The sequence below is a fragment of the Cornus florida genome, unplaced genomic scaffold, assembly GCF_030987335.1.
Source record: "Cornus florida cultivar Cherokee Brave unplaced genomic scaffold, ASM3098733v1 CherokeeBrave_3.0.0_Hap2_Chr09, whole genome shotgun sequence".
Classification (NCBI taxonomy): Eukaryota; Viridiplantae; Streptophyta; class Magnoliopsida; order Cornales; family Cornaceae; genus Cornus; species Cornus florida.
Window position 1 is genome coordinate 68979577 of NW_026775579.1, and position 24215 is coordinate 69003791.

General features: G+C 35.2%; 1 protein-coding gene across 1 annotated transcript; it reads left to right on the forward strand.

The window, feature by feature from the left end:
• Window positions 1-5206: 5206 nt before the first annotated feature.
• Window positions 5207-18875, forward strand: LOC132274246 (putative laccase-9). Its single transcript, XM_059775484.1, has 7 exons — window positions 5207-5433; window positions 5653-5804; window positions 10556-10800; window positions 16238-16363; window positions 16927-17515; window positions 18026-18375; window positions 18545-18875. Exons 1-7 carry the CDS (start codon window positions 5344-5346, stop codon window positions 18736-18738), a joined length of 1746 nt encoding a protein of 581 aa, XP_059631467.1. The 5' UTR covers window positions 5207-5343; the 3' UTR covers window positions 18739-18875.
• The last annotated feature ends 5340 nt before the right edge of the window (window positions 18876-24215 follow it).

Genomic DNA, 24215 nt, shown 5'->3' on the forward strand with positions numbered 1-24215 from the left:
TTGTATTAGAATAAAATGTCCCTTTATTGTATTTGTGGTTCATAATATTTTATTTAACCAACACTTATGGGAAAGGTTCAAATTCAAATGATTAATACCACATCAGAATCATCCAATTCATGCTAGAATGATGTAAGTCCGATCATGTTTTGGTGGAAAGTCTCAATGTTAATTTTGAAATTCATGTAATTACGTTATACTTACGGATAATATTAACAACTTGGATACACAGTGAAGCTCCTAAATGCTTGAAGCAGCACAGAGAGTAGTATACTTCGAGAAAAACTTGTTTGAGTCGAGTCTATGGTGCACTTCACTCACAGCAATGGTGGGATTCACTTTTTTTTTTGTTTTTTAAGTATACTCCGTCTTTTCTTTAGTTCCCAAAACTCAAAGAAATATTGATTTATTGCCATACAAAATTGGCAACTTATGTGGCGCCACTTCAATGCTGACATGGACAAATGAGAGAGACAAATAAACTAATTGAATAATCCATGGTCCAATAATAGACTGACACATGGGTGCAATTGAAGTCGAATATAATATTCTCAACAAGTATGTATAACAATTTCTTGTGCATATGTACTCACTTTCCTCACTCTAAGGGCTAGTTTGGTGTGATGGAATGAAATAAAAGAAAGTGGAATGGAATAGTTTTTTTTTTTTTTTTTTTTTTTCGTGTTTGGTGTGCAATTTTAAAATTGAATTCATCATTCTCCACTATTATTGGAGAATGACAATTCCATCAAAATCATTCCACTTTCAAACAAAAGGAATGACCATTCCATTCCCACTTTAAAAAAACAATGACTAAATATATATCTATATATATATATATACATATATATAAAGCTTAATCCCCAACAAATTACAAACCCACATCAATCCTATAAACACACCCACATCAATCCTGTAAACACACCGGCAACAAACAAGGAAGAAAAAAGCAAAGCCGACCCCGACGAGCAAGAAGAGGGTTTGATCCAGTGATGAAGTGGACTGAAATGGCGGCGACTATGAATGATCTGGACTAGTTTGCTAAAAGTCGTTGGAGAACATCGCTGGAGAAGATGTTTGAAAAATTCGTCGCGCGAGTCAGGTGGTCCGTGTTAGTACGTGTAGCGCCATATGGGGCTGTTCTTTGGAACGTTGTGTTCGTCATGGTACATTGGACCTTCGTCTTGATTTGCTGCTATATGATCGGTGGTCTCAATTAGAAACCATTTTTTTTCTAGTCTTTTATCTCTTCGTCTATTTTCTCTCTCTATTATATCTTCTCTCTTTTATTTTTGCAGATGTTAATTTTTTTAGTTAAATTTTTTAATATATAGTAAAATGTAATTTAAAGAAATAATATAAATTCATTCCATTCTAATTTTCTTACTAAACACATAAATGAGAATGAACATTTCATTTTTACACATTCCATGTTTGTAAGCAGACGGTAGAATAAGAATCATCATTCTCATTCCATTCTCTTCTCATTTGATTTCCACCTCCATTCTCATTTCATTCCAATTCATTCCACCACACCAAACTAGCCCTAACTTGTCCTTATAATAAGTCACCGATATTAATATGAATTTATGTTTAATTACAATGAACTTGATACAGAATATTTCGACTAGATAAGAATTCCATGTGACATGGAGACTCAAAGGGTATGAATAAACTTAAGGAGATAGAAATAACAATTACTACCCTATCCAATGACTCTGACAATCCGTAATGGACAAGGAAAATAAATCCTTCTATAAAAAAAGTCATCGGTCTATAAAAAAAGTCATTGGGCAACCTAAAAAGGTACGTCATAAATTCTATAGTGAAGCCTTTTTTCGGAGATTAAATGAAAAAGTACTAGCTTGACCATCGGCTCCTGAATGTGTAGATTTTTGCTTCAACAAAACTCAAATTAATATTTGTTTCTACTATATTTATGAAGAAATTTTTATTCCTCCAAATATGGGCCGAATACACTAAAGGCAATGCCATTATAAATGTTTTTAAATTACAAAATTTTCCTTATAATTAGTACTTTCTTTTTTATTCTCTCGTAACTAAAAAAAAAAAAAATGAGTATTTTCCTATTCTCTTTTCTTCCATTCACCCAAACAATTAGTAAGAGAGGCATAGTCTTTTTCTCTAGAAATATTTTATTTATCTCCTGTTTTCTCCCTTCTATCCAAATTTCTACCCGTGACAGCATTACAATAAAAGTCAATATAGTAATGAATGTTGCCTTCCACCAAAGAAAGATATGTAACACTTGCATATTAAAAAGGTCTTCTTTCAATAATATATAATATGCTACTTGCCGGGAAAAAAGAAAATAAAAAAATTTATTTATTTATTTTTTTCATTGACACAATGACACGACAATTTAAGTTAAACCTTTATTAATAAAAATTACAAGAAAACAACCACTTATTATGTACAGTAATATTTATAAATGAGAAAGGTATAGAAATACACAAGTCACAAAATGTGAGAGCATGAAAAGCATGATTGCTATATGTATATAACCACTTTAACTTCTTGTTTATTTGTTTATTATTATTATTATTATTATTATTATTATTTTTTTCAATATAACAACTCTAGCTTATAATTCATCTAATCAAACATGAAAAAATTAGTTGAATTTTGGGTTATTTGTGGGCAAACAATTAATGCAAAAAGAGTTGTGCGAATATGATACAATTTCAAGAGTTAAATAAAATATAATAATAAACAAATAAAATTGAAAAGGTTTGTCTTCCTCATAAAAAGGTCATCCTTACGCAAGAACGTGATAAAAAGAACGTGACAAAATTGAAAAGGTTTTTTGTTTTTTGTTTTGACCTTCGGGGGGAAAAAAAAAGGTGTGAGGCCCATTTGTTTTTGTATGGATCATAAATCAAGTTGCCCCACAACACAACTTAGCAAGTGACCTAACAGTCTGAAGGTCATAGGACCAACTGCAGCCAAGAGTCTGAAGATCTTAGGGTCAATTACTAATTAAACTTGTTATTTTTTATTTTAGATATTTTTTTTTAGCCTAACAATAATTAATAGTTAATCGGGATCAGACCCAATTTACAAAGCAAGTTCCAAGGCCAAGAGCAGCAGTAAGTCCCGTGTATAGGGTTTAATTTAGGGTGATAAAATAGTTCAGCAACAATCAACCCATTCATATTTGTTTGTTTTTTAATAATTATAATGAATCATATTTAATTTGAGGGTCAAAAGGATTAAGTAATTTTTAATTATTTAATTTAAGGGTCAAAATAAATTAAATATGATTAACCATATTTAACCCATATATCATTTATTACATAATAAATATACAACACACATCTATTTTATATTATACTCAACTCATTTCTTTATCTAAAATTTTTTCTCACAATCCTCTCTCTGTAAATTTGTCCCTCATCAATCCCCTCTCTAAGTTTCTCTCTCTAGAAATTTCTTTTAAAAAAATAAATAATTAAAAATAATTTTAAAAAATTAAAAATAATTTTAAATAACTAAAAAAAATAAAAAATTTAAAAATTTAAAAATAAAAATTTTAAAACCTTTTAAAAAAAATAATTTAAAAATAAAAATAATTAATTTTTAAAAAAAAAAATTGAAAAAATAAAAAAATAATTTTTTAAAATAAATTAAAAAAATTAAAAAAATAAATAAAAATAAAGGAGGATTTCAACACAATCTGATCATGACTTTCAGAATCTGATCGGTCTGTTTCTGCTTTCGACCTTATTCAGATATGGCTTTGGACTTTGACTGGTAAAACTCTCCTCTGTTTCTCTATCTTTTGATCGACCTATTCTTCCACAGATTTGGTACCTAGCTAGGTTTATATATATATATATATTACTCAATAGATGTATATATAAGATATATAGTGAGCGATATATTTTACAACGAACAAGCAGAGAATCAATATATTTTTTGCAAATTTGTTTGAGATGTCCGTTTTTCTAACAAATTCATTTATTTGTAGTAACTACCAATTTTAGAAAATAAGATTCAATATAAATTTTAGGAAATATAGTTATGAAAATTACGGAAATATAGTTATAAAAATTCTGTTTTCATTATTTTCCTGAAAGTATAAAAAAATTAAAAATAATAATTATTGATCCGTCTATTTTCAATCCAACCTAAATTCTACGCAATCCATCCATTTGTCACCCCTGGGTCTAATTTCCTAGGTCACAATACGAGTTTTCTTTCGAATGTATGAAAGGAAGGGGAGAATCAAACATAGAATTAATGGGGATGAGGACACCTTAAACCTGTCTTTTTTTACCACAAGAACAATACCGGCACGCATACAGTAGTTATTTTTAAATTAACTTCATTGTAATTGAACTAATTCCTAATTAATTAATAGTTGGCGTACCTAGTGAGAAAAATGGTTCTCAAGTCAGGGAGCAGACGCTGATTACCATCGGACTATTAGCTACTCCTGTAAATATATATGAATGCTGAGAGCTTTTGGCCGTTAGCTAAAAACAAAAGTGCAGGTACAAATTGATAGTGTATATATGTTGACTTTCTGACACAAATTGAAATATATGTTGACTTTCTGACACAAATTGACGTCGACATTTTTCTAATCTTCTCGGGTAATGTGTGTGTGTGTATATGTTGTCCTAGCCGACAGAGTTGCGATTCAGCAGAGATCAAACTCTGAAGTCCCTTCATTTGATGGCTCCGTACGAGGTTCTTAGGTTTGTGTTTCTGGGGGTGGCATTTCTTTGCATGGCTCAGGCCCACGTCCATTACTATGACTTTGTGGTAAGTATACAACATAATACTCCTGTAAATCACAAATTCTAATAACAACAGTTAAAAAGTATATATATATATATATATATAATCTTGGAAAAAAAAAATTCAAACAAATAACAATGTGGTAGTTTTTTTTAATAGTTTATAGTTTATAAACAAGTTCCAAGGCCAATAGCAACAGTAAGCCCATGTATAGAGTCTAATCTCCTCGGTCACATTATGAGTTTTCTTCCGGAATAGGAGGGGGGAAAAAGCAAACCTAGAATTAATTAATTGGCGAAGCTAGTGAGAAAAATGGTTCTCGAGTCAGAGAGCAGACACTGATACCATTGGACTATTAGTTACACCTGTAAATCTATGAATGCTGCGAGCTTCAGACCATTAGCTACCAAAAAAAAACAAAAAGAGAAATATGCGTAAACTTTTCGACAATCTATACAAAAAAAAGAGAAATATGTGGACGTAAACTTTTCGACACAAACATGTACTGAAATTCACGTGATAAATTAGCCAACAGAGCTGCGATTCCGCAGAGATCAAACTCAGTCACTTTATTCGATGGCTCTGTACGAGGTTCTCAGGTTTGTGTTTCTGGGAGTGGCATATTTTTTCATGGCTCAGGCCCACGTCCATTACTATGACTTTGTGGTAAGTATACAACATAATATATATATATAATCTTGGAACAAAAAACAATTCAAACAAATAACAATGTGGTAGTTTTTTTTTTAAATCTTTATATATATATAGTTTATGAGTTAGTTTTATAATTGTATTTTCATTGTATTACTCTAGGATAACTTGTTTGTTTGTTTCTAAATTTTAATCTCGATATTTATTAATGTTTTGTTTTATATTTTATTATAGCTGAGAGAAGCCAATTTTACAAGGCTGTGTAGCACGAAGAGCATGCTAGTTGTGAATGACAGTTTTCCGGGACCTGTGATTCGTGTTTACAGAGGAGATACTGTGTATGTAAATGTTCACAATCAAGGGTATTACGGTGTTACAATGCACTGGTAATCTCTCTCTATATATATTTATATATATATATATATAGTGATAGGATATATGAAGAAGACTCTTGGTCCAATTAACCAAAATTCAATTACTCAATTACACTTTATTACTCTATCAAACTTAACCATAGTTAATAATGTTAACTTTAATAGTCAGTTTACCATACTTAGCCAATACTTTTATTAAGAGAGAAAAAAAATAAAAAATAAAAAATAAATAAGAGAGCTAAGTGTCACGCCCCGCTATGGAGGTTGTGCCACGCAGGCGACACGCAGACGCTGAGAAGGACGCTGCATGGCAACTGCATAGCGAGTGAAGTTTCTAGAGTCTTTCGGAGTTGTCTAGAGTTGTGTGGAAGATTCTAGATATGTGTAGTATATTCTAGAGTTCTCCAGAATTGTGTAGAGTAGTATGGAGAGTTCTAGAATATTGTAGATACTTGTAGATAAGTATGGAAGTGTGAAGAAGGTGGGAGAAGATTCTAGAGAATCGATCTCCACCGTTGGTTAGAATGCATCCTAACCATCCATTAGGGATGTGGATGCCTATAAATAGAGGTAGGACTTCATTTTGTAGGCAACGAGTCCTAGAGTGAGTCTTGAGAGCCTTGTAGAGAGTTTGAGTGCTAGTCTTGTACAAAGCATTCTTTGAAGTAATGAAAGTGTTCTTTCTTTGCCAACTTAAGTGCCGTAGTGTGTGTGAGTGTGCAAGCCAAGTGAGGAGAGGGCGAAGGCCACTAAAACACTAGTAAGTGCACGAGGGGAGTGTGTTAGTTAAGGTGTGCACGGGAGTTAGGCTAACCAAGTCCTTGCGAGAGTGGAAACAACGTCTTGGTGCCGCACGGGAGTAGCTAGAGTGGTGCTAAAACTCTAAGCCTGTGACAGTTGGTATCAGAGCTGGTTTGTCAAGGGAGCTTTGTTGGAGTAGACATGGCTAGCGGAGGAGACCACCAAGTCCACATCTTGGAGCAGAGCTTGGAAGAGAAGCTTGCCACACACTTGGTCTACACGGAGACTAAGTTTAATAGGCTCGAGAGAAGGATGGCGGAGCTCTATGAGCTGATTGATGGCATCGCCAACAAGGCGCAAGAGAAGGAAAGGGACTTGTATAATCGGGTAGACGACTTGCGTGTGGAGATTGCCGAGTGCAAGAAGGAGTTCTCGCAGGCGCGCGAGGTCATGGTGAAGCCAAGGAAGAAGAAGGTGCCGGAGCCCAAGGAGTACGATGGGGCGAGGAATGCGCGCCAGATTGACAACTTCTTCTGGCACATGGAGCGGTACTTCGAGTGCATGGAGATTGAGGATGATGAGGAGAAGGTGCAGACAGACATTATGTACCTCACAGACACCGCTGCTCTATGGTGGAGGCAGTGCTTCACTGGTAGGGGCGCAAGAGCGGTTGACACATGGGAGGAGTTCAAGAGGTAGTTTTACCCTGAGTGCGTCGAGGACCTCACCATGATCAACTTAAGGCCCCTAAAGCAGAAGGGCAGCATAAGGGAGTATGTGAAGGAGTACTCCAACTTGATGCTGGAGATCCCAGAGATGCCAGAGCGGCAACGCGTATGCTTGTTCATTGATGGGTTACAGTCTTGGGTAGCCACAGAGCTGAGAAGGAGGGAGCCTAGAGACTTTGCATCCGCAATGGCTATAGCGGAGCGCCTTGAAGACTTTAGGTGTGATGACAAGAGGGCTACGTCTCCCAGGAGGGACCACGACAAAGGTGGGGGAGATCGGCGCTTTAAGAAAGGGGGCTCGCCCAAGTCTAGTGATGACAAGCACAGAGATGAGGAGAGACGCTCACGCCATGATAAGAGCAAGGACCATGGAGAGAGGTCCAAGGCTAGTGGCAAAGGGGAGCGTTGCGATAAGGGCAAGTGGGAGCCAAAGTGCTACTTGTGCGAAGGGCCGCACATATTACGACACTGCCCCAACAAGAAGACCATGAGCGCCCTTGTGAAGGACAAGGGTAAGGGCAAGGTGGACGATGCGGGCAGCGACGAAGATAAGTGCATGGAGGCTATACAGATGCTGAGTAGCATGGCGCATGACACCAAGAAGAAGCGCAAGGCGAAGAAGGTAGCTGGGGTGCGCTATGTGGATGCGCAGGTTGGTGGCAAAGTCGTGCAAGCGTTGGTGGACACGGGCGCCACACACAACTTCATTACCCTGGAGGAGGCGCAACGACTTGGCTTGGAGATGCGCAAGACGGAGGGCTGGATCAAGGCCGTCAACTCCGAGGAGGCACGCGCGAGTAGAGTGTGCAAGGAGGTAGAGCTATGCATGCAAGGATGGAAGGGCAAGGCCGACTTCCAGGTTGCGGAGATGGACGACCACGACATGGTACTGGGGCTGGAGTTCATGGACAGGAACGACGCCGCGCCACTACTATGCCTTGGTGCGTTGATGATACTTGGAGGCGAGGAAGGCAAGGCCGTATGCATGGTGCCGCTTGTGGGCAGGAAGGAGAATCCAGAGGTGGCAATCAACACGATAAAGCTTGTGAGGACCTCACACCTCCCGAAGGGGGCTCGTACGTTTAGACCAAGGACATATGCGCAAGTGCTGATGACCTGCGAGAGGCTAGGTCAGCTGAAGAAACCGTGACGAGGGCGTCACGAAAATGGGTGGGGGAGAATGTCCCGCCCCGCCTATGGAGGTTGTGCCACGCAGGCGACACGTAGACGCTGAGGAGGACGCTGCATGGCAACTGCATGGCGAGTGGAGTTTCTAGAGTCTTTCGGAGTTGTCTAGAATTGTGTGGAAGATTCTAGATATGTGTAGTATATTCTAGAGTTCTCCAGAATTGTGTGGAGTAGTATGGAGAGTTCTAGAATATTGTAGATACTTGTAGATAAGTATGGAAGTGTGAAGAAAGTGGGAGAAGATTCTAGAGAATCAATCTCCACCGTTGGTTAGAATGCATCCTAGCCATCCATTAGGGATGTGGATGCCTATAAATAGAGGTAGAACTTCATTTTGTAAGCAACAAGTCCTAGAGTGATTCTTGAGAGCCTTGTAGAGAGTTTGAGTGTTAGCCTTGTATAAATCATTCTTTGAAGTAATAGAAGTGTTCTTTCCTTGCCAACTTAAGTGCCTTAGTGTGTGTGAGTGTGCAAGCCAAGTGAGGAGAGGGCGAGGGCCACTACAACACTAGTATTAAGGTGTGCACGAGAGTTAGGCTGACCAAGTCCTTGCGAGAATGGAAACAACGTCTTGGTGCTGCATGGGAGTAGCTAGAGTGGTGCTGAAACTCTAAGCCCGTGACATAAGTCAGGCCATCAAGCCAAAAAAATTAAAAGAGCAAAAAAAATATAAAATAAAAAATAAAAGCGCAAAAGACAAACAATCCCCTAAATTGAAAAGAAAAAAATTAAGGGAGCAAAAAAATAAAAAAGCTTATTCACGAATCCTAAAAAATTGGTATCCTTTGAACCTTAAAAAAAGTGTGGAATAATGGGTTGAAGAAAAAAAATTAAGAGAGCAAAAAAATAAAAAATAAAAAAATCAAAGTGCTAAAAGAAGAGAAAGAAAGAGGGAGTGACCTGGATCTGGTAGCCTTGAAATCCTATTTTGGAGAATGAATATGAATGATGTGTTGTGGATATAGTGGTGAAGATGGTGACTGTGACGGTGTGGATATGGCGATAGTAATTGAGATTACAAGGAAAATGGAAGAGATTAAGGAGGAGAGAGATTAGAGATTGAATAAAGGTATAGGCTAAGTAAAAAATGTGATAAAGTAATAAAGTGTAATTGACAGTTTTGGTAGTTTGTTTTGTACGGCAGCCTTTTTGATATATATATATATATATCTTCACTTTGAATCAAAATCAATTTTTTTTTTTGAAATTAAAAATTCTTACATATATATATATATATATATATATATATATATATATATATATATATATATATATATATACGGGCACCCATCTACTATATGGTCAGTTGGGGCATTTGCCCCCACTATATATATAATAGTATTTTTTTTATAGTATTTATATTAGTAATTTTTTTGTATTATATACTTATAAAATTTTAATATTGTCCCTCTAAAATTATAAAAAAATCTCACTATTGCCCCCTTCTACGTATAAAACGTGTGGGTTTAAGAAAATGATTCTTCTACTTTATTATTTTTAATTGATTATTTATGTAACAAATAAGAGAGTGAGGTCCTCTACTTTTATTTTTAATGAGTAGTGAATTGTCTAACTGAATGACGTTTAGTTGTAAGATGCATTGATTTTGGTTTCGCATGGAGTACAACATCAATAAATCAAATACTTTAAAGTAACTGGTGGAGTTGCATTGATTGAATGGTGTTTAATCGTTACATGCATTGATTTTGGATTCATATGGGTCCAACATCAATAAATCAAATACTACAGTCACTCAAAATTACACAAGAAAGGAAAAAATTGTGAAAAAGCATTCTCCCCTTGTCCAGTGACCTAGAAAATATATATATATATAAGAGAGATATACAATTACACAAGTCTGGATCAGGTTCATACATATTTCTCTGAAACTCACATGAATTTTAAATACGTGCAATAACTGGCAAATCACACATAATATTTTTACACTCAATAATAGTTGAATTTATAACTTCCGAAATTACGACACCCGAGTCACCTATGCAGATTCTTGTCTGCATCTCTTGCTGACTCTTTGGACCACTCTAGTGATGCAAAATATCAAATATATGAAAGTGTTTGGCTAAAGGGTATTGATGTAACTTTCAGGCATGGAGTACTGCAACCAAGAAATCCATGGTCAGATGGGCCAGAGTACATCACACAATGCCCCATTCAGCCTGGTGCAAACTTCACTTATGAGGTCATACTTTCTACAGAGGAAGGAACCCTTTGGTGGCATGCTCATAGCGATTGGACTCGGAACAGTGTTCACGGTGCCATTGTTATACATCCGCCCGCCGGAATTAGTTATCCTTTTCCCACCCCTGATGAAGAAGAAATCGTCATACTAGGTAACATCATTCTTTTTGTAGTGTAATTGCTTTTGTGTGAATAAATGGACTTGGATCCTCTCAAGCACCGGAGACGATTATTAACACTCCATCAAAGGTGGAGATTATATATCAACACTTGAGGATGACAGTTTAGTGTGTCATCTAGCCATCATGGAATGGGTGGACGAGAGTTGAAGATGATGTAACAACTAATCACTAAGTCCTATTTCATTCTAGCATTACTGGACATCAATTTCAGTTTATCATTGTTAAAACCCACTAAAAACGCAAACAAGCAAATTATGGTTCATGAAAGAGATAAAAAGTAACAAAAATTATATAAAAAACAAGAATTCAGAACCAAATCATCAATATATATATATATATGTGTGTGTGTGTGTGTGTTAAAGCACAATTTTGGCACTTTTGTTGTTGCATTCAGAACTGTAAGTGTTGATGGGGGAACCAGAACTTGAAGAAACAAGCATTTAGAATCAGCAAATAGTTGTTTACTTCTTTCATCATAATCTTAATTTTAGAATCACCAACGAACAGTGTATGTATCAACATTTAAAATCCCCAATCTTAGTCTTACCACCGAAAAACATTATACACGCTTTTGATATTAAAATTAAACTATTCAAATTCAAGAGACCAGCGTGGATTCAAACTCTAAAACATCCAACTTTCACACACATATCAGCAATTCCAACACTATAATTTTAACAAATCAAACTTCAAATTGAACACACCATCAAGTATTGCAACAGAGGCTCCTCCCGTTAACCTCCACAACCAGAGAATAGAACACTAAAAGTCTAAAGCACACAAAAGAACTGTAAAAGATGGAAGAGGTTGGAATATCTTCAAGAGAACATTGTTTTGCTGCAATGGAAAAGCATCACCATCTGTTTACACTTGCACTAAAACCCTAAACTTGGTTTCTACGTTTTTGCTGTTCTGTTCTCTCTTCAATTCCAGAAAAGTGTCGTATGAGAAAATAATTCTCCCTCTCTGACCTTTCTGGGTTTCTCTCCAGCTGGAGAATCGATGGTTCTGGCTACTGTTCTTAGTTTGACGTCTCTGAAAGCGATTAGGTTACATTGCCATGTAAAGGGATACAGGTGGAATTCTTTATTTTTTGTTCAGAATAGGAGGGTAATACTGACATTATGGAAGTTTTACTAAAATTCAATATATTAATTAATCCATATTTTGGCCACTACTCAAAATACCTGAGACGAAGTGTGTTGACCCACTCAAGTAAATCAAAATAACCAGGGTTGTTAAAGGTGCGCCTAGGTTTGAGGTGTAGGTCTAGAACTTATTGTCATTTCAGGCTCATTGATATTTACTATGCGCACGCCTTGGTTACGCTTCGCCCTATTTGTTAGCCTGACTGATTTTTTTTTTTTTTAAAGTATGATTATTCTATTTCTTAAGCCAAAAAAGGTACTTTTGGAAAAAAGGTTCTTTTGGCAACTTAATAAATAAATAAGAAAGTCCAAGCGTACGAGAGAAGAAACTTTGTTCAAAAGAATAAACAAATAAGAAAATCTAAAAGTCGAAGTGTCAACCGAACAGAGAGAGTGAGACCGTGAGACAAACGACGAAGCAACGTTAGTTCTTTCTTCTTCTTCTCTCTCTTTTCCTCTACTTCTCTCTCCTCTATTCTCCTTTACTCCTTATTTTTGTTTACATCCTCTCTTCGTCTAGTTCTCCTTTTTTTTTTTTTTTTTTTTTTTTTTAACACTATCTCTCTCCTTCTCTACTTCTCTCTCTTCATAACAGATTTATTTCTTTTTGTGCTTTGTTTTGCCATTCTAAAAAATAAATTCTGCTTTGCCTTTCAAGAATATTGATATGACTTATGAGATATGAATGTTTTAATGGTAGTTTAAATTTTCAATCATGCGCCTTACCTCACTCAGGTGGTACCTCGTCATGCGCCTCACGCCTAAAGCTTCAAAGGACCTTTAGCGTCTTGGTGAGCCTTGGATCTTGAATAACACTAAAAGTAGTAACATGACCATGAACTAGAGTCCACAAATCTCTCAGGATTGATATTTTGTTTGCTTTAGTAATTGATAAGGAAAATACTCATAATGGCTCAAGTAATTGTCAACTAATCCTCAATCTAGTTCAGTGTGTCCAACACACCAACACATCTGGTTTTGAGTTTTATACTCTGAATGATTGAGATAAGCAACACAACAGGTAGAAACCAATGTGTTACATTCTTCTTAATTAAAAAAATAAATAAATTTTTTATTAATGAATGTAGACAACTTTATAATTATGAATACCAATGATTTATACAGTATTCCCTAAGAATAGGCCACTCCATATGCACATAAATCATCCTAGCATAATTAATGGACACTTAATTCATAACTTATGAACTAATCAATACAAGCATTCACCATATATGTATGACGATAAATAAAACAACATTTATTAAATCTAGACGTTAAAACTACAATCAATGGCTTTGTAAGGCACAACATATCAATCCTAACAATTCTTTAGCTACATATAAAATTCCTAAAATTACCCTATGGTACTGAAATTCCCATAACCTTCTCCTATGGCTCTGCACTCTTGGATTCATTATTAGGAGTAAAAAATATAAAAATAAAAATAAAAATAAAACAATAACAATAATAATAATCAATTTGGAATTTAGTCCACTAAAATTTATTTTTATTTATAATACTAATCAACAAAATTGGATTGTCAATCCCATTTGTCAATGCTATTTGAGTTGGAGTGAAGCAAAAAATTGCTTCTTCTCCCTCAGGTTCTCAAACTTATCTTGAATTCTGTTAATTTTCATGTTTCTGTTCTTGCAAATCAAGGACCCTATTTCAGCTAGAAAAATTGCTGCTGCCTGCAGATTAGTCTCTTCCAAGTTCCTTTATTAAGCTTCTGACTTTCCGAGGCATTCCACGTGTTAGAGAGCAGTGAGCTCTTGCTTTGGTTTTGTTTGTTTTCTTCTAGTGCTTTTGCTCTGTTTGGTCTGATTACACTCCGAAGAAACTTTTCAAAAATTTTGCACCGTGTTCCCCTCACGTTTGCTCAATTGCTACTAATAACCCTTCTTTCCAAAAAAAAATAAATAAATAATTTGACCAAAATGCCCATCCCTCAACATGAAATGACTTTTATAACCTTAAAATGACTTTTCTTTTCCTGGGTAACCTTAAAATAACTTTTAATTACCAAAATACCTTACTTTTACTAACAAAATTGCCCTTCTCTTTCTCTCTCAAACCACAGTTGCCCCACCCCTACCCACCCACCCACGGCCACCACCAACAGAGTATTCCCCTTCTTTCTCTTCTTCCCCCACTACTTTCTCTCTATTATATATGTACAGACATATATGTATACACATGTATACACACACCACACCCATACAATCACTTTCTCTATCTCAAACATCCTCTTTCTCTCTTTGCTGACGCCACCACAACGATGTCGACCACGTCCTTCCATTCAATCCTTTCACCAAAGCAGAAAAGAAGATCAACCCAACACTTCAAATTTCACAGCCAAATTTAGGTTATCCTCTGTTTACCCTTTTCTAGTGAAGAAATCAGATACTCTACATGGGATTAAGTGTTTTTTTATTTGAATTGATTGGGATTAGAGTAGATGGCATAAAATAGTAGAAGATATAACAAATTGTTTATATAGGTTTGAAATTATGGTGGGAAGTGGGGTCACTTTGAATCTGATATTCTTGAAATCTTATCCAAGTGAAGGGAAGAGAGAGAATGGCAAAATCACCCATATTCTTGAAATCTGATATTTTTGATTAGGATTTTTTTGTTTTAACAAAATAAGAAGGGTTAGAGGTTAGATTAGTAGGTGTAAAGAATCAAAATCGGACACCCTCAAAATTTACTAGAGACACTAACCACTGAGCTATCCAGCATCTGCTATGAAAAGCAAATATATTGATTACACAATTTAAGTGGCAAATATATTAAATTCTTGAATTTTAGCTTCATCAGAAACTTTTAGGTACTTAGTGATGTCATATATATGTACGTATATGTATATGTATATGTATATGTGTATATAAATATATTATATATGGGTTGTACCTGTACTTCCATTCCCAACTCTCATTCACTGAATTAACAAACCTTTGCAAATGCAAATGGTTCTTCAAATTCCTATGGTATTCAACATACATTCTCTGTTATCTTTCCACTCCTACAAATGGGCCTTCAAAGGAAACATTTTCAAATTCATACAGCATTCACCATCAGGGATCCAATTTCTTGTCGCTGCTCATGAAATTTATACGACCATCAAATGTCCCAGCCTTTGTCCCTTCTCGTTGTCGGCAACAGAAGACCATCAGCCAAACACCACCTAGACAACATTCTTGTGGATCTTCTCAAAATCCTAATCAAAACCCCCAAATCTCCAAACTAAAAATTAAACCTAATTTGAATACATTATAAGTATATGTGTGTGTGTGAATTCAAAAAGAGATAAGAAAGACTTGGGGGGTGGTGGTGAGAGTTGGGGCGACCGTGGAGGAGGTGGAGAAGAGAGAGAAAATGGGTGGTGGCAATGGTTGAAGTAGGTGGTGGTGGGAGGCACGGACGGACCCAGCAGGGGACTGGGGGGGGGGGGTGGGGAGCTGCCCCCCTGAATTTTTAATATTTTCATTTTATACCTTAATTTTTTAAAATTTATGAAAATGCCCCCCCTAAAATTACAATTCGCCCCCACTGGATTCTTTTTTTTTTTAGCATTTTATACTTCAAATTTTGATAATTTATGAAGATGCCCCACTATAATTATAATTTGCCCCACTGATTTTTTTTTTTTTCATTTTATACTTAAATTTTTTTAAAATTTATGAAAAAAACCCTACTGAAATTACAAAAATAAACCCATCATATAATTTTGTACCCACAAATTAAAAATTCACCCCCCCTCACCAAATTTTCTGGGTCCGTCACTGGTGGGAGGTTGGGCGGCCGTGGGATAATGTGGAGAACAAATAGAAGAGGTTGTTGGTGGCCAAAGGAAGTGAAAAGGAGATTGGATATAGCAGAGAGAGATGAAGAGGGCAAAGAACGCAGAGAAGAGAGAGAGAAAAATGGAAGAAGAGGGGCAAAGTGGTTGTTGCCCGATAAGTTGATATTTTGGTGTTTTTGCATGCTAAAATATTGGGGCACAAAGGTCATTTCATCCTAAAAATTAACATAGTAAGCTAGAGGGGAGGTCATTGCAAAATTTTGAAAAAATTTTATCCAAGTGTAATTAGGTCAAACCTCAAGAAAGGTGAGAGTATTCAATTCATAATCATAAAATGAGAATAGAAAAGATCTTAAAATTAAAGAAACTATAGATTGCAAAATGGATGTCCAGTTAGTCCTTCCGAGACATTACTCATATATATATATACACCTTACTCTCTTCATTGCAGGCTCTTGGTATGAAGGAGATCTCTACGAAGAAGTTTTGGAGGATCTCCAAACTGGTGTAGGCATGCCAGAGTCAGACGCTCATCTTATCAATGGCCAACCAGGAGATTTTTGTGATTGCTCTAATGGTACGTTTTCCAGAACTGAATATTAGCTTCCCTAACGTTGGTTACATGCAAAATCATGTATTTTGGAGGACACTAAGTCATTAATTGATAAAATCCACTTGTTTCTATAATCGTATGAAAACAAAATTCATTTTCCAGAAATTGTCACATGGGGAGGCCAAACTAATAGCATGCATAAAAATATTTAAAATTCAAACATAAAAAATTATAATCGTATTTTTCTACCCTTGCAATATAATTTTAATATATGTATAAAATTTAAAAGAAAAAAGCATGTGATATCCCCAACTCACTTTTCTACTTTTACTCACCCCCGCCCCCCAAGGTTACTCTTTCCATTAATAATGGAGTGTGAGGATGTTTTTAAGGGATGTTTATGTTATTCCATATCATTTATATCAGTGGAGTGCAAGTATACAAAAATAAGAGCAAATTAATAATGAGTTTAATTTCTAGCATGCATGGTTTTACAAAAATACAAGTGCATAATATTATGGCCAAGCGAAAAGTATAAAATGAAATTGGACATCAGTGATACATTGATTATATTTCATATGTTACAGGAACAACGTATCGCAGGGTGATTGATTATGGTAAGACCTATCTTCTTCGCATAGTCAATGCAGGGATGAATGCAGATATCTTCTTTGCTATTGCTGAACACAACATCGCAGTGGTTGGAATGGACGGAAACTATCTAAAACCTATAGCAACACCTTATATTGTGATTTCTCCTGGACAAACCATGGACGTTCTACTCACAGCAAACCAGTCCCTTGGCCACTACTACATGGCCACCAGAACATATTTTACTGGCTATCGGAACTTCGACTATTATGACAAAACAAATGCTACCGCGATTTTAGAGTATAGAGGCAATTATACCCCTCCCGCTTACCCTACCTACCCAGTTGACCTTCCTTCTTATCATGATATTATCTCTGCAACGAAATTCTTGTTCCTCCTAAGGAGCTTAGCAAGTCATGACCACCCGGTGGATGTACCCCAAAATATAACTGCCAGTATGTTTATAGCAGTTTCCATGAATACTGGTCTTGTTGCAAATACTTCATATGAAGATAAGCTTGCTTCTAGCTTAAACAATGTTAGTTTTGCGAACCCTAATATCGATGTGCTGCACGCCTATTATTGGTATGCTTCCTTCCATTCGTTGTTTTTTTTTTTATTTTTGACAATTTCTGTTTCCTAAATTTAATCATATAGCTATGTCCATAAATAACAATAAATAATGATCATCGTTCAGAGAAACATTAATAGAATTAATCTAGGCATCTGATGATTTTTTGCAACTTAATTCATGTTTTTTTTAGGACACATTTTTTTTCTATTAACTTAGTAGGATGGTCCATGAACTAATGGTACATCTAACTAATTTTAGGGGAAGGAATTGGTGCATTAAAATTAAAATTTGCCTCTTTTAATTAGTTTCTTTAATTCTAAAAGAAACTAAGCCTTTAGGAAGATTCATTGTTTTAGAAAAGTAACCAAAAAAAATATAAATAAAAACAAGTTATGGTCATTATGTACAAATGTTTATCTTGTATTTTTTTTTTTTGTTTTCATGATCTGTTAAAGAGTAAATTTTTGCTTCTGGTCATTGAGGAATGATGATAATTAACATCATTTTGATATGATATACAGGAACATGAGTGGGGTTTACAGCACTGATTTTCCAGACCAACCTCCTACTCACTTTAACTTCACATCGGACGAGACGAGTGAACTAACTGTTCTGGGGACTAAGGTGAAGATGTTGAATTACAATGAAGCAGTGGAGATAACATTCCAAGGGACGGATATCATGAATGCATCAGAGTCTCACCCGATGCATTTGCATGGTCATGACTATTATGTGGTCGGATCAGGAGTTGGGAATTTTGACCCAGAGGTTGACCCCAAAGGGTACAATTTAGTTGATCCACCTCGAGTGAATACATTTGCGGTCCCTAAGGTTGGATGGATGACCATCAGATTTGTGGCCAATAATCCAGGTATATAATAATTCTTTCTGAAAACATGAATTTTTGTGTGAGGGTCTGGATCAATGGTAAAGCTACTCTACTGTGACCTAAAAGTTGCAGGTTGCAATTGATTCTGAATTCCTGACATTTATGTGAATATCATTAACAGACTGATACTAACATGGATGATTCTTGCTAGGTGTATGGTTATGGCATTGTCATTTTTCTCGACATCTAACTTGGGGTATGAGTACAGTTTTTATAGTGAAGAATGGTGGAACTCCGGAAACAAGTATTCGCGATCCCCCACTTAATTTGCCTCAATGTGAAGTTTCATTCATTGATGGGCTTCAAGAATTCTATCATTCAGATGGCGGAGAACCATATGAATAAGATGAAAACTGATTGAATGCTGTTGAAGTTATAAAAATAAACCATTTCTTTAAGTAATTATTTAAGTCTTTGTATTCATGAATTTAGAGTTGGAACACAATCAAAATAGCATCAGTTAGAAGCAGTGTTTCAAAACATGAACTGAACAGATTGATCCAATTATTGGGATTGTCACAAGCAGATTTATTATTTTTATTATTTTAATGTAGGACAACTATTAGTACTTATTCATATATTATTTTACCATATGGTTGTCTGATGAGACCCACAAAGGAACCGATGAGGGAAGACCCGTCTCCACATCCATATCAACACACACTCGCGCGATGAAAATGAAACATATATATATGTATATATCAAACCTGAAGAAATTTCAAAATTCCACAGACGAATGATCTCCAGACTCGCAATAATTGCAACTACGGCTTTTCTATGGAGTAAAGGCATTCCCCACTTCAGATCATACCCTGTCCTCAAAACAACTGCAATAACCATTGAGAAGTATTTGAGCCCATTAAAGAACATTTTCGAATAAACAAAAGAACATTTTAGAAGAACCAAAAGGAAATTAAAACAGAGACGTAGTGTCAATTGTAGCATGTCAATATGTAACCAAGAGGCATATCTCATAGCAGTGTCACTGTCGCATAAACTGCAACATTATATTGGAATTACCCTATATTACATGCTATAAGCCTATAATAAGAATTGGGTAGCACAAAAAACATTTTAGAAGAACTAAAATGAAATAAAAACAGAGATATTTAAAGTGTCATTGTAACGGCCTGAACCCGAGGGACTGAATCGCTAGTCGGAGTCACTACAAGAAATGTGAACTTTTACGACATAGTATTTACGGAGTTTCTTTATTTTGCCTCGTGATTACCACCATTTACGGAGTTTTTAAAAGAATCCGCGTAATTGTTACATGTTTTCACGAGGATTTAGTAAAATCTTCGTAGAAATTTTTTTTTACGGTGTATTAAAGAGGTCGTGAATATTTAGATATATTTACGGCATATTTGTATATTTTTAACGGGATAAATGTTGCTCGTTGATAAATATTACATTTAAGGCCTTTTTTTTTTTTTTTTCCCCGTAAATAAGCAATAGAACTTAAATTACTAAAATTACTTTAAAAATATATACAGAAAATAATAAAAAAACACGAACTTAAGTTCTTTTACGGTGTATTATAGACGCCGTGAATAGATTTTACATTTAAGGCGTATTTTTTGCCCCGTAGATAAGCAATACTATTTTTAGCCTTCCCCTCGCGGGAAACTTAGCGCCAGATAAATGAATTTTTTAATTAAAAAACATTATTAAACATAATTAAGTTCTTTTACGGTGTAGTAAAGATGTCGTGAATAAATTTCATATTTAAGGCGCCTTTTTTCTCCGTAGATAAGCAATATTTTCCAAATAAAATTTTCCCCGCTGGTGGGAAACTTAGCGCCAAATAGCAAAATAAATGAATTTTTTTTAATAGAAAACATAATTAAAAATTTGACAAAAACGACGTAGTTTTTGTCAATACCTTATATATCATGTCTAAGCCCTTTCTCTCTCTGCTCTCCTTCTCTCACGTTGAAGCTAGCCCTAACTTTCTCTCTGTGCTCTCTCTCTTTAGACGAAAAAGATGGAGATGATGTTGTAGATTCCCTATTCGAGTTATCTCTCTGGTTCGCCTCTCTATTCGAGTTATTTCTTTGGTTTAGACACGACAAATAATCATTTGGAGCAACAATTTCTTCGAATTTTAGACGGCTATACACATCAATTTGGGGCAAAAAATCAAGGTTCGTCAATCTCTTTCTGTATATGTATCTATTAGTTCTGATTTTTTTGATTAAGAGTGTTTTATATAATCAAAAAATGAAGCGATTCGGCGAAGAAGCCTTGTAGTGTTGTGTATTTTGTTCCGTTGTGTGCAAATGATCTCTTTTCAAGTATGATTTTCTTTTCAACCTTCTAAAGTATGATTTTCTTTTCATTTGGGCCATGAAATGATCTCTTTTCCATCACTTTGAGCTTTGAAAGAGTCATGGAGTTGAAAATTGATATATATATATATGTGTGTGTGTGTGTGTGTGTGTGTGTGTGTGTATTATATGTTGTTGTCACCAAGAGCATTGCATGACTCCATCATATAGGTCACGCAACTCCCCCCCCCTCCCTTTTTTTTTTTTGGTTTCTTTCTTACAAATTTTAGTATTTATTAGACTACTAATTCTTTTATACCATTTTATGCTATATATATATATATATTTATTGCTTACCAGTGTTGTAGTAGTTCAATATGGCAAATAAACACACCGATGCTTCTGCTCCAGGTACATATACATATATATGCATATATGTGTATACTGTGCTGGTTCATTCACTACTTTTCTTCATTTTTAAGTGAAAAACTATATATTTCTTTGAAATCAAGACTCCATGTTTCACCTTTTGCATTCATTGTACCTTAAATCACTGGTAGAGAGAATTTCATCTAGACCTCGACGGATGAATTTCATCTCTCTCTTCTTGAGTTATTATATGTATTTGGTATGTTATGCGAATTAGACCGAAGGTTCTGTACAGGTCGTTTCAATGGCGTTTGAATTCTTTGCTGTAGTGGGTCAGCAGAGATTTTCAACACATTTGTTCTAGGTCTCGACCGATAAAATTAATGTATTGAAACATGAATTAACTACGTTTAAAGTCTCTACAGTAGAGGATCCAAATTAATTTCAATGTGGTTATGGAATTTTTGTTAGGGGAAAAACCGAACAAAGGGAAGAACCGAAAGAGCACTCAAGTTTCTGTTTTTTTATTTTTTTTAAAGTAGCAAGTGAGCTTAAAATGGCGGGCCTTATACCTAAAATAGCTGAACAAGTCCATAAAACCATATAACAATAAGCTGAACGCCCAACAAATTTTAAGAAGAGAGAAAAAATAAATAAAAATCAAACAGGTAGGATCGTATGATCCTCTGATTCAAATCGTAACTTTGACAACCATGTATGTTACTGACTCTTACTAATGTAAAACGTGCTTCAATTTAATGCCCTACTTGTTGAGGATCTCTTAAAATCAAATCTTGTATATTTTCAGGTGCAATTACTGGAGCTATAACAACTCCTCTTGATGTCATAAAAACTAGATTTATGGTTTAGGTACAGATAATGGATCTTTTTTCTTACTTTTCTTTCTATCTTAATCTTTTTCATAGAAGGGGAGTAATGCAAATTCCTTATTTATTTCATCTTTTCAACCTTTGCAGGGCAGCAAACCAGTACAACGGTATATTTGATTGTGTTAGGACTATCATTAGAGAAAAAGGGACTCCTGCTCTTCTAAAGGTATGCTCTTCCACGCTACGCCTTTTATCCCATAAGATGTAATTCAAAGTACGGTAATCATTCTTTGTGTTCTTTTCTCTCATTGCTCTTTTCAATTTACATGATAGCATGGGAAACTATTAAGAAAAATGTCCTGATTTTGTTAAGATAGATAGCATTTCTAACTTATGGACAATGAGGGTCATATTTGAATAGGAATTGACTTAAATTAAAATTATATAAAACACTCTTAATCAAAAAATCAAAACTAATAGATACATATATAGAAAGAGATTGACGAACCTTGATTTTTTGCTCCAAATTGATGTGTATAGCTGTCTGAAATTTGAAGAAATTGTGGATTCAAAATAGGAGTCCTAGTTTCTTCATAGAACGAACAAATACAAGCAATCTTCGATGCCTCCCTCAATGAATTGTCAAACTTTGCTTTAAATTAGGGTAAGGATTAGGGTTCTTTTATGGAGATCTTTGTTTCAGAAACTCATGTCTGACAGCTTCAACAACTTGAATAAGTTAGCTTCCAATCAAATCTCATACATCTACACCATATCAAAATAATTTATGAAAATAACACCTAGAACAACCTATACATCTGCACTTTCATACACACATATATGCGTACACGAAAAATAATATCTAAAAATAACGCAAAATACCCAAACTCTGCCACACATCTACAACATAAGATCTTATCCACCAACACCATACCAAAGCAAAATAAAACAAGAAAATTAAGGACCAAAATCAATAAACTAAAATACGCTCAGAGTGTGTGCTTGTGTGTGATACACAAACACACACACACACACAACACACACACACACACATATATATTTAGATAAAGAAATACCTGGTAAAGGATTGCCTCTAAGAGAGAGATTTAACCGAGTGAGAGTGAGATATTGGGGCTTCAATCGAAAAGAAAAAGCAAAATTGGACTTTAATCTGATATTGAATATGCATTGTGAGAGTATAGAGAAAAAGGTAGTCTTCGACTTGAGAGATAAAGTAGAGATGTATATACTTAATAGTCAAAAATGTATATAGTACTTAATAGGCAAAAACTAAGTCGTTTATGAAGGTAGCATTACTTCATTACTATTAGTGAATCAGGGACGGTAAATTTATCGTCCCCAAAGGCATTTAATTTTTTTTTATTACAAAAAATTCATATTTCCATAAAATCATTTGGCGCTATATTTCCCGCTAGCAAAATTTTCAGGGAGAATTTTTTTTGGGCTTTAGGGACGGTAACTTATGGCCTGTGCCAAAAAATAGTGTTTTTAGGGGCAGTTTTTTGTACTGTCCCTAAAAGATTGTCACTAATACCTCTTTTTCTTGTAGTGAGAGTTATTTCATTACCAACTTACTGTCACACCCCAAAACCATAGGGCGTGAAAATTGTGAGATATATTTTGTAATTGGCTAATTTCGATGTCAAAACAAGTCCGATCGAGTTGTAATTTTTCAGTACGAAATTTCAAAGATTAAAGATCGGATGCGGATTTGAAGAAGGTCAAGTGTTCATGGTATACTACACTCCGAGATGATGAGAACAACGCTATAAGAAGTTTTGAGAGGTAGTGAGAACATTTAGGAAGGGTTTTGAAAGGTTCGGAACAAGGTTTTACATTCTATCCATTTTAAACTGGTTCAAGATCTATCGAACAGGTTCAACTACATCAGAATGCTAAAATTTCAAGACTGACCATCTTGAACCGGTTCAAGAGGGCTGAACCGGTTCAAGAATTCGTGGGATTCCTTACTGTCCATCTTGAACCGGTTCAAGATGGTCAGGGCTGAACCGGTTCAAGAATCCGTGGGATTCTTTACTGTCCATCTTGAACCGGTTCAAGATGGCTGAACCAGTTCAAGAAGTCCTAGATGCATCAGGTTTCCAGTTTCCTTCTTCTGATGTTTCCTTTTTGATCCCAGCTTTTTAAAAATAAAATATTATTTATTTAAGTTTATAATATGTTTTAAAAAAACTATTATTCCATTATTTGTGTTTTAGGTATTACCCGTTCGCCATAACTTAGATGTCATGCATATTGAGAAAAATGTTTATGAGAGTATTATTGGCACCCTATTGAACATAAAAGGAAAATCAAAGGATGGACTCAAGTC

Coding starts and splice junctions, on each gene's coding strand:
- LOC132274246 (XM_059775484.1), top strand. CDS start 5,344: ATGGCTCTGTACGAGGTTCTCAGGTTTGTGTTTCTGGGAGTGGCATAT. Junction 5,434..5,652: donor TCCATTACTATGACTTTGTG/GTAAGTATACAA, acceptor ATTTTATTATAG/CTGAGAGAAGCCAATTTTAC. Junction 5,805..10,555: donor TACGGTGTTACAATGCACTG/GTAATCTCTCTC, acceptor TGTAACTTTCAG/GCATGGAGTACTGCAACCAA.